Genomic DNA, 11,472 nt, shown 5'->3' with positions numbered 1-11,472 from the left:
ACGAGGAACGTGACTCGCAGGGGTAACCGATCCCGCCAGCGGAGGAAACCGACGTTGCCGCGGCGATTGATTTGTTTTTTTCCTTCATGGGTGGTGGGCAGTTCTTTGGACTGTTCCCCCCCACCCGTCGTCCAGCTGGGGGGGCGGAGACTAACAGGTGGTGGGGAGAGGGGGTGGGGGAGGGCAGGGGAGGAAGGGGTGAGAGGTCATGGTTTGGTTCTCTTGGCCATCTTGGAGCCTGGGGGGGAGGGGGTGGGTGTTCCGGCAGGGGGGGCAGAGCAAGTGCTACATTGGGGGGATCACCAGGCCGGTCATTGCTGGAGAGGAAGAGGAGGAGGAGGAGAAATGAGGCTCATGATTGGTGGCGAGGTTGTAGTGATTACAGTTTTCTGGGAGGGAGCCATGTGAGAGGGAGTGTGTGTGATTCTGTGTGTTTTTGTGTGTTACCTCTGAAGCTGTTGCCCCCGGATGCGGGGCAGGCGGGGGAGGGGGAGCCCTGTGGGCGGAGCACAGGGGCGAAGGCGCTCTTCTGTTTGGCGGAGGAGGGGAAGGAGGAGAAAGGCAGCAGGGAGGAGGACGAGCTGGAGCCTGGGATGGTGGGGCTAGTAGGCATCACTGCGGAGCACAGAGAAGGGAACAATCAGCACTCCATCCACCAGGCTGGCGAGCCGATCGCAGAAACTAGGATTCGTCGGTTCGAGAGCGGAGGACGACGAAAAGCCGGGTCTGGGGGAAGGGAGGCGGGCCACGCAGGGAGCGGGGGACACTCACTTCCGTAGGGGGAGCCGGTCGGGGAGTGGCTGCTGAATCCGGGGGACCCTGGCACCCCCAGGCTGGTCATGGGGACGGTCCCGTACCCCCCGCTCATGCCCCCGCCCCCCCCGTAGCTCTGCTGAGGGGTGGAGGCGGAAGAGTATCCCCGAGGAGAGAGACTGCTGGGGTTACGGATGTAGCCTGGAGGGAGAGGGAGAGAGAAAACAGAGAGGAATGTCATTTCCTGTAGTGATCTAGCCAATTACTGGTCCTGTAGTGATCCAGCCAATCACTCCACAAATCATTGATAAGCAATAAAATGTAACGGAGCGTGTGTGATTTGGGCGTCTTCCAGACAGGAAGCGCTGAACGGGCCCGTGCAGCGGTGCATGCTGGGAGTCGTAGTCCTGCTCACCCTGGCTGCTCTGCAGCGGGTCACCGATGCTGACCCCCAGCTGGGAGGGGTAGGAGCCCAGGCCCATCACACTGCCATGGGCCGGGGAGCTGGGCAGCGCCTGCAGCTGGCTGTGGGGGCGAGGGACACTGTACAGGGCCTCGGCTATGTCCGCCGCTCTCTTCAGGAGCATGTCCTGCAGGGCGGGAGGAGGGGGGAGGAGGGGGGGAGAGCAGGGGAGAAGGGGAAACAGGAAAGAGGGAGGGGTGCACAGACGGTTAGTGACGTGTCACTAACCGTCTGTGCACCCCTCCCTTTCAGACTTTCCCGGTCTGTTGTGCTAGCAGGGTGATGTTGGATGATGTGGTGTGTTGTTGGATGATGTGGTGTGTTGTTGGATGATGTGGTGTGTAATCTCTGGTACGAGGCGCTGCCTACCTGGTTGTTGTGAGGGTTCCCGTACAGGGCCTCCACCAGATCTGCTGCTCTCTTCAGGAGCATCTCCTGCACACACAGACCAGGCTTTTAGTAAACGAGATCCTGCAGCGTCAGGATGGGTCCAGCCAGGGAGGACTGGGGGATAGTGATGTGTTGTTGGGGGGGCCTGGGAGGGGGCTGGGGGGCTGGGGGGCTGGGGGGGGGCTGGGGGAGGGGGCTGGGGGGGCTGAGAAGGGGCTGGGGGGGCTGGGAGGGGGCTGGGGGGCTGGGAGGGGGCTGGGGGGCTGGGAGGGGGCTGGGGTCTCACCTTGGCCAGTTTGTCGGGGTCTCCTGGGTGTCTAGGGATGACCTTCTGCAGACGCTGGAAGCCGTAGTCTATGGTTGGCTCATTTAGGGCTGCACACACACACACACACAGTTCTTAGTTGCAGAATGGACTTCGTTCAGACCCCACACATGTGTGTACTGTGTGTGTGTGTGTGTGTACTGTATGGGTTAGGGTTAGTACTGTGTGTGTGTGTGTGTGTGTGCTGTATGGGTTAGGGTTAGTACTGTGTGTGTGTGTGTGTGTACTGTATGGGTTAGGGTTAGAACTGTGTGTGTGTACTGTATGGGTTAGGGTTAGTACTGTGTGTGTGTGTGTGTGTGCTGCACATGTGTGTGTAGGTACAGTGTGTGTGTTCCTCACCTGTGTAGATGAAGCGCCCAGGCGCTCCCTTGCAGAACTGTTTGGACTTGTACGAGAGCGTGACCTCCACCACCCCGGGGATGTGTCGGGGGGGCGTCTGCACTCGGATGGCATGAGGCGTGATCAGCTGAGAAGCACACACACACACCGGAGCAGGGTGAACACTAGCGGGCTATAGCTCAGAGGTATAGCAGATCAAGAGGTCTCCGGTTCGAATCCCTTTCTCCCCTCGATTCCCCTTGCTCCTCCTACCTCGCTCCACACCAGCATGCTGCCGAACACCACCTGGAGACCGTCAAAGAAGTTCTCCCCGATGACGATAACCATGGCTCCGCCCGTGGTCCAGCCCTCACTGGGGCTGATGGCCTTGATGCAGGGGGTGGCTGCAGGCAGAGAGAGGCCCACACACTCAGTCTCACTCGCTAAGGGACGGCACACTGTGGCCCACAGCAGGGGGGAGAGGGGGTGGAGGGTAGGGGGTGTAGGGGTGAGGGATAGGGGGTGTAGGGGTGAGGGATAGGGGGTAGAGGGGTGAGGATAGGGGGTGTAGGGGTGAGGGATAGGGGGTGTAAGGGTGAGGGATAGGGGGTGTAGGGGTGAGGATATAGGGGGTGTAGGGGTGAGGGATAGGGGGTGTAGGGGTGAGGGATGGGGGTGTAGGGGTGAGGATATAGGGGGTATAGGGGTGAGGGATAGGGGGTGTAGGGGTGAGGGATAGGGGGTGTAGGGGTGAGGGATAGGGGGTGTAAGGGTGAGGGATAGGGGGTGTAGGGGTGAGGATATAGGGGGTGTAGGGGTGAGGGATAGGGGGTGTAGGGGTGAGGGATAGGGGGTGTAGGGGTGAGGTTGTCTCACCATATTCCATGCCGTTCTCCCCTGACTCTCCTGGCTCCAGTCTGCGGGCCCGGCGGCCATGTTTGGAGTTGTTGTGGACAAACATGTTGTCAGACACGGCTAGCACATGACCATCCACACTGACGGTGCTGGACAGGACCACCTGAGAGATGGGGGAGGAGGGAGGGAGGAGAGGAACAAGATCTACATTCATCACAGTGAAGAACACAACCCTTCATTCCGCAGGTTGCCTGTCTCCTGGCTAAGCCCCTCAGCAGTGATCCATTTCAGGATGCAGGTGATCCTAATATTTCAGCCTCTTCGTTATATTCCTGAGCCGGTTCTGATCACCTCCCCCTTGCACGGATCTCCCTGTGGACTTATCCCCCTCTCTGCCCCTCATCCCTCTTTTCCTTCACCGTCTCTCCACCTCTCCACCTCTCCTCCTCCTCTCCTCTCCTCTCCACCTCTCCACCTCTCCTCCTCTCCTCCTCTCCACCTCTCCACCTCTCCTCCCCTCCACCTCTCCACCTCTCCTCCCCTCCACCTCTGCTCTCCACCTCTCCTCCTCCTCACCTCTCCACCTCTCCACCTCTCCACCTCTCCTCTCCACCTCTCCACCTCTCCTCCCCTCCACCTCTCCTCCTCTCCACCTCTCCTCTCCTCCCCTCCACCTCTCCTCCTCCTCACCTCTCCACCTCTCCTCCTCCTCACCTCTCCTCCTCCTCACCTCTCCACCTCTCCTCCCCTCCACCTCTCCTCCTCTCCACCTCTCCTCTCCACCCCTCCACCTCTCCTCCTCTCCACCTCTCCTCTCCTCCCCTCCACCTCTCCTCCTCCTCACCTCTCCACCTCTCCTCCTCCTCACCTCTCCACCTCTCCTCCTCCTCACCTCTCCACCTCTCCCCTCCACCTCTCCTCCCTCCCCACGCTGGGCCAGGATGCAGCGCCCTACACTGAGGTACAGTCTGTGTCTCTGTCTGATGCTTCCTCGACACCAGACATATGGACTGAATCTCCTGGTTTTACTGGCCGTTAAAGGAGTGGGTGATATATGGAGGTCCTAATTTGATTTCTGGCAGCAGCATGTGTGTGTCCCTTCCCCGTCCAGTTTACATCTGTTCTCCATGGAGGACGTGAATACAGATCGCCCCATCCTGACGCTCCCCCTGCATGCCTGTCCACCCCTCTAACAGGGTATTTATGCGATACTAATTCTTTGGACCCAGTGCACGTGTCCACGAGCTTGTGGTGGTGTTGGTGGTGTTGTTGGTGGTGGTGGTAGTGGGGGGGGGGGGCTGTCTGGTGGTGAACAGATATCTTTCCGAGAGAGAGATTTCTAATCCTCTAGTGTTTTGTAAACAGTGCCAAACTAGGTATTGACGGAGAGTCCAGGTTCAGGGGGAAGGGGAGAGACGAGAGGGGGGGGGAGAGGCGAGAGAGGGAGGGAGGGAGAGGGGAGGGAGGGAGGGAGGGAGGGAGGGAGGGAGGGAGGGAGGGAGGGAGAGGGGAGAGGGAGGGAGGGAGAGGGGAGAGACGGAGGGAGAAAGTGGAAAAAGAGAGGGAAAGCAGATGTGCTCGTACTGTAGGTGGCGGAGACGGAAAAGAACTGTAAATTATCGATCATCCGGCGAGGGCTTCTGTCCAGCTCTGATCGCCTTTTAACCCTGGAGGTGAGGGCCTTGGAGGGAACCAGGGCTCGTAACTTCTCAGCATGTGACACAGCGCAGGAGTTAAAACAAACATGGAAGACGGGAGGAGGGGGCGAGAGAGGGGCTGGTCGGGGGAGAGAGAATGCCAGACAGGGGCTCCTGTGCTGAAAGACGGCAGAGGAAGTGAGGCAGGAGTGTCCCATGTGACCACTTCCTGGGTCACGAAGCGTGACCTTTCCCCATCTGGAGCCAATCACTCAATTCTTGACAACTTCCTGAAACACCTAAGCCCATTTCCTGCCCTCCTCCTCCCTCCCTCCCATCCTCCTCTCTCCCCATCTCTCTCGCCATCTCTCTCCCCATCTCTTTTCCCCATCTCTCTCCCCATCTCAATCCCCCATCTCTCTCCCCCATCTCTCTCCCCATCTCTATCCCCCATCTCTCTCCCCCATCTCTCTCCCCCCATCTCTTTCCCCATCTCTCTCCCCCATCTCTCTCCCCCATCTCTCTCCCCATCTCTCTCCCCCATCTCTCTCCCCCATCTATCTCCCCATCTCCCTTCCCATCTCTCTGTGGATTGTTTTACTCTCACATTTTTACTTTCCCTCCATGCTGTCCCTGTCGACCCTAACCTCTAAGACGATGCTGTGGGAAACCAACTCCACCACACTGGGGAACAGAACGCTCTCCTTCGATGGAAGGGCAGGGTTTCGTTTTTGATTATTTAAAAAAACATGTTTATTTTCATGCACTCACACGTGACACTTCCTGTCTGTCAGCTCGAGCCTCGTACCTGAAATCTCCTCATGTCCCGTGGGTTCCCTGCTGTCTTCAGACAATTCTGGTTACACTTCAGGAAAAACTTCAAGAAAAACCTGCGAAGGGGAAAAAAAGGACATGAAGAAAAAAAACGAAGACAGAATATTTGTTTCTGAGCGGGAAAGATTCGCTAATGAAAGGGGACACACAAGGATTGTTTAGGGCACTCGCAAACAGTGTATCATAGATGGTAAGGATGGAAGTAAGGTGTGTGTGTGTGTGTGTGATCCACACTGACAGTAATCACGGCTGTTTAGTTTAGTATTAGAGTCAATGTTGTTACACTTTAAATCAGAAGATGAGGCTGGTGAGAGGCCGGCTGGGGAAAGCTGCTGCTGGGTTTCAAAGTGAACAGGAGACAGTGATGTATGGAGGGGAGAGGGGGAGGAGGAGGGGAGGAGGGAGGAGGGAGGAGGGGAGGGGTGGTATGGAGGCCTCTGGGGACCCTGGTCTCCCGCAATTCTGTATCCGAGTCCTCACTGGGGACACAGGAAGTAGGAGAGGGAGAACGGAGAGAGAGAGAGAGAGAGAGAGAGAGAGAGAGAGAGAGAGAGAGAGAGGGGGGGGGGGGGGGAGAGAGAGGGGGGAGTTCTATATGTTTGGGGCCGTGCTGCACGTGTTTGTATAGAGGAGTCTCATTATGTATGGGTGTTTCTCATGTACATTAGAGTTTCAGAGAACTGAGGGGGGAGAGAGAGGGAGAGAGAGAGAGAGAGAGAGCGATGCTGATCGCCTCCACTAGAGCAGAGACAGAGAGAGAGAGAGAGAGGAGGAGGATGGGGAGAGGAAGGGAGAGACTCCAAATCCCAGGTGTGCACAGTTCGGCAACGCAGCCCGCTGCCATGGCAACGAGTGTCTGCCGCAATCCCAAAGTCCCCACGCTGAGAGGTAGAGAAGAGGCAACCACCAGGAACACATTCCATCACACACAGAGAGAGGGGGGGAGAGGGGGGAGAGAGAGGGGAGGGGGGAGAGAGAGGGGAGGGGAGAGAGAGAGCAACAGAGAGAGGGGGAGAGAAGGAAAGTGAGAGAGGTGGCTGGCTGGTATAAGAAAGAGAGAGAGAGAGAGGGACACAGAGACAGGGGTAGAGAGGGAGAGAGAGGAGTGGAGAGACAGACAGACAGAGAGCGAGACATCACAGAGAGAAAACAGACGGTGAGATGAACAGGTAGAGGTGATGGTGACGTCCGACACATATTTGGACCAGATCGGGCCTCCAGCCCTTCCTCCATTCTTCCAACCCCCACCATCCCTCCTAGGAGACAGGGATGAACTGGGAGGATGAGGGGGCCTGGAGACTCCTTCCCACCCACATAGTGAACACGGCAAATATAAGTCATGTTAATGGAGAGGCTGTGTTTGGAGAGGGACTTCATATCGGCCCCTCCGCCAAGGAACCTCCATCCGAATCCTAATCTCTCCGTCACTCTCTCCATCTCTCCCTCCTTCCCCTCTTCCCTTGTGAACGGGGCCTGGCTCGGAACGAGAGCTCGCTTCCAAAACTGTGTCCAATATTTCTTGATTTGAGCTATTTCAGCTGAGGACAATCAATATTGTTGTTGGCGGAGGGTGATTATGATTTATCAGAGAGAGCTTGGACCTCCAACCTCCCAGCTCCGCTAGGCTGTCCCTGCCCGGGTGGATGTGTGGTAAAGGGCAAGACGCTCTCTCTCTCTCTCTCTCTCTGTCTCTCTCTCTCTCTCTGTCTCTCTCTCTCTCTCTCTCTCTCTCTCTCTCTCTCTCCCTCTCTCCCTCTCTCTCTCTGCATCTCTCCACCTCTCCCTCTCTCCTCCTCCCTCCCCTGCCTCTCCCTCCCTCCCTCCCTCCCTCCCTCCGCTTCCTTCCCTCCATCACAACCTCCACCTCTCCCTCTCTCCTCCTCCCTCCCTCCCTCCCTCAATCACAACCTCCACCTCTCCCCCTCTCCTCCCTCCCTCCCTTCACCTCTCCCCCTCTCCTCCTCCCTCCCCTGCCTCTCTGTCTCTCTCTCCTGTCGCTGGGATCTCCGGGTGATGACGGGCTCCCTGGGCTCCTGGAGAGGAAGTCTCGTGGTGGTGTCAGATTCGGAGAGGATGTGTTGCTGTGAGTCGGTGTACACCCCAGACGCACACCCACAATCCTCTGGGAGTGATCGAACATGTCCGACACCCTCTGTGGTCGGCCTTTCCTGCTGCGGCCTACCTGCCCCCCCTCCCCCTTCCTCCTCCTCCTCTGATTGGTTCACCTCCTTTCCTCACTCCTTCCAGCTGACATCACACTCCCGCACACTTCTGCACACGCACGCACGCCCCTCCACGAACCCCCAACCTCCCCATCTTTGTCCCCCCCCCAAAAACCCCATTCAGTCAACTTTTCACCCCCTTTCTTCGGTTCGGACGCACACAGCTGCAAACGCCGAAATTAAAGCGAGACGCTGTTGCATACATTAGCATGCATTAGCCACAACCCCCCCTGCCACTTAACATGCAAATCTCCCAGCCCAGTTGCCTCACACCTTCTGCCACACATTCATTTGCCGAATTATAATTAGACTAATCTTGCATAATTAATAAGAAGTCGAGGACCCTCTGTTTCGCATCCCTTCTTCCTGTATCGTGGCGGCAAAAGTTTAATATTGACGTTGTTTGTTTTTTGTTTTGGGTAAATGTGCGACACCCACACATGTCCCCACCCAGCTGGCCAAGACAGCGGAGTATCTGAGGAGAGGAAGTCAGGAGGAAACACCACAGAAGAAGAGGGAGGGGCGGAGGGGGGGGGGGGGTCGCCTTTCAAAAACAATAATTTTGCTCTGTAATTCAGATTGGATAAACACGTATGTGTTTCCCTCCTCGTCTCCCTCTGTGTTTACCAGTGGCTATGTGTGCGCGACACTGTATTTAAATATCCTTTCATCTTCTGCAGGTTTTTTTTTTTTTTTCAACTTCGCATCCGAATACGAAAAACAAGGAGTTTGACTTGACAAAACTCTCGGCTGTTTTTTTTTGGCTGTTGACTCGTTGACGGTTGACGGTGGTTACCGGAAGTCGAGCCTCGACCCACACGACCGGCCCCCTGACTCCCACCCTCCGCAGAGACACTTATTAGGAAACTGCAAACAAAAGGTAGGCCGAGACTTAATCCTGGGGATCAATTTCCACACTGCCTCCGTGGGGAGTCTGTTTTTTCCTCCCCTCTGTATCTCCAGTCAAGGCCTCCTAAATCCCCTTTGTCTGCATCTGCCTCAGTTCCCAAGACTAAACACAGGCGGCCCAGCATGGGGGCGCTGGCCGCCGCGCGCGCTGACAACTTGCTTAACTGAAGCTAGCTTCAGAAAAGAAGTCAGGACGCCGGCGAACACGGCGGTGAAGAAAAGGTGAGCCTGTCGAGGTTGTGGCTCCTGAGTGTGGAGCGCCTGTTTCCTGCCTCGACAGCCTCTGTTCCCTCTGAGGGCATCTGCTACACATAAGTTTAACTCTTATCTCTACATGTGGCCTTAATAACAGCAGGCCCCTACACCTCACAACACCTCCTGTGAGAGGTGCTAGTCGTCAGCCCTGATCAGGACTGACACCGGCAGCCCAGCTCACAGAGCCAAAGCACTCGTCACTTCCTGTTCCTGCCACTCCGGTGGTTTAGGGGCGCTTGTGTCGTCTAGCAGAGATGTGGACATTGTAGATTTGTACCACCGCCTCACGAATACACGACTGGTCTCTGTTCCTGTCTCTCTCTGGGACAGAGAGTCTCTCTCTGACCAGAGCTGCCCCTCTGTACTGGGGACAGCTGACGATAAATTTTGTTTCAATAAAACTTGGGTGGGATTTTGTGGGAATTTTATCCGTGAGAGACAAAGACGACAAAAATGGGGAGCATTTCGTTTGGCACGGCCTGTCCTGTTCTCTTTATAAAGAGAGAGAGAGGGGGGGAGAGAGAGAGAGAGAGTGAAAAAGAGAGAGAAAGAGACAGAGAGAGGCTGGTTAAACTCATCGGCCACCTCGTGCTGCATGACAGACGGTAGGAGCTGAAGGAGGGATGGTAGGAGCTGAAAGAGGGAGGAAGATGTGGAGGACAAAAGACAGAAAGACTTGAAGACAGAACAGACAAAAACAGAGAGTGGAAAGCTAGAAAGAAGAAAGGATATGAAGAGAGAGAGAAGAAGAGACAGAGAAAGGTAGAGGGAGGAAGAGAGAGAGAAGAAGAGCATGATAGAGAGAGAGAAAGGTAGAGGGAGGAAGAGAGGAAGGAGGGGGGGTAATGTTGATGTCCTGTATTCAGGGCCATCACTCATCAAGCATCCCCCCCCCCCATGTACCCCCACCCTGGAAAAACAAAACAGTGTCCTGACATGGCGAGGGGGTAGGGGAGGAAAATTAGGAAACCAGATGTGAGGCATTAAAACATACTGACATGCTGAGGGCCTTCCTCTGCCACACTCACACACTGAGAGCACTAACTCACACACACACACACACACACACACACACACACACACACAGGCAAGCACGCACACCAACACACATGATTTACACAATGTACACACTGTTACAAAAGCAAAACATTGACTTGAAATCATATGCATGTAAACGCTACTTAATATGCAAAAGAAATATGTAAGCGTTGGGTCGACCAGGTTTCATGGCTCCTGGCTATCGGCTGAGATGTGGATAAGCCCATGTTGACCTAAGAATATTTCACGCCAAAGCAGAAGTCTACAGATGGGTCCTAATGCAGCGATGTATGGATATGCATCTAATTAGTCCACAGGGCTAGGAAGGGTGAGGGGGGAAGGAGGGGGGATGGGGGGAGAGGGGGTTGTTTTGTTTTCCTCCATGGGGAGAGTTAGGGAAGGGGGAGGAAGGGGGAGGTGGTGGGGGGAGAGGGGGGAGGAGGGGGGAGAGGGGGTGGTAATAAATACCCCTGGATCCCAGAGTCCCCTGGCAGACTGGAAGCTAGACTGGTCACCAGGGTTAACACCCGGGGCACCTGACCTTTGACCCTGCTAATGGGGCACAGAGAGCGCTCCCCGAACTGATACCCTCGCTGTCACATACCACAACGAGACCTTTCACACCAGCCCCCTGGACCGCCCCCCCCCCCCTCCTAAAACACACGGGGGGGGAGCCCCCCCTCATCTCACACACCGAAAAAACGTTACCCTCTTCCTTCAACAACCTGGAAGCTTTATCCAGGAGTCAAGGTTGCTTGATCGTCTCTTGTCTCTTTCGACAGACAACGTGTCAGGCCGTTCTAGAAAGGCACTCCACCTCAACTGTTCTAATTCCGTCTGGTGATTTTCTGTCATCTCCCACAAGGCCTGTGTTCATACAGGGATTATGCAGTCTGTGTGTGTGGAGGGTAGAGGGTGGAGGGTGGAGGTGGAGGCAGAGACGATAGAGGTCGCCCTGAAAGGCCTGACCACTAGACGTGCCCCTGTGGCCTCACCCTCATTCCAGCCCAGCCTCTAACCACCCCCTGCCCCGAGGCCACCTTGCCTCTAAACTTGAGAACTGTGACAAAGCCAAACATTTAAAGCACCTCTGCTGATTTATAGAGCTTGGTAGTGCCGTAAAGCCATCAGGGTTGCCACCGCGAAAGTGTCTGGACTGAGAGAGCTGTGAGGAGAGAGGGAGAGAGGGGGAGAGAAGGGGGGAGAGGGGGAGGAGGAAGGCAGACTAATGTACCTCACCTAGGTGTCAGCAGCTCCTAGAAAGCATCGTTCCTCTGCTGGTGTCAGAGTGTGGTGATGTGTGTTTTAGTGGTTGGAGTGTGTTTTTTGTTTTGCTCTAACCATCGAGGGAATGTGGAAGGAGTGATATTTCTGGGAACACAGGCAGAAAGATGGACAGATGGACAAACACACACACGCTTAAAAATTCAAATACTCACACACACACACACACACACAGAGGTGGAGAGA

General features: G+C 55.8%; 1 protein-coding gene across 1 annotated transcript; it reads right to left on the bottom strand.

Moving 5' to 3' along the window:
• Positions 1–216: 216 nt before the first annotated feature.
• Positions 217–5,631, bottom strand: LOC136939536 (transcription factor COE2-like). The gene is made up of 10 exons (XM_067232160.1): positions 5,553–5,631; positions 3,129–3,270; positions 2,526–2,656; positions 2,274–2,400; positions 1,893–1,981; positions 1,586–1,651; positions 1,169–1,343; positions 772–954; positions 448–615; positions 217–317 (listed from the first exon to the last, which is right to left on the bottom strand). Exons 1-10 carry the CDS (start codon positions 5,565–5,567, stop codon positions 286–288), a joined length of 1,128 nt encoding a protein of 375 aa, XP_067088261.1. The 5' UTR covers positions 5,568–5,631; the 3' UTR covers positions 217–285.
• Between the last annotated feature and the right edge of the window lie 5,841 nt (positions 5,632–11,472).

This window comes from Osmerus mordax, unplaced genomic scaffold, assembly GCF_038355195.1.
Source record: "Osmerus mordax isolate fOsmMor3 unplaced genomic scaffold, fOsmMor3.pri Scaffold_225, whole genome shotgun sequence".
NCBI classification, from domain to species: Eukaryota; Metazoa; Chordata; class Actinopteri; order Osmeriformes; family Osmeridae; genus Osmerus; species Osmerus mordax.
The sequence above is the reverse complement of the archived record's forward strand: the minus strand, read 5'-3'. Positions and strand labels throughout refer to the sequence as shown.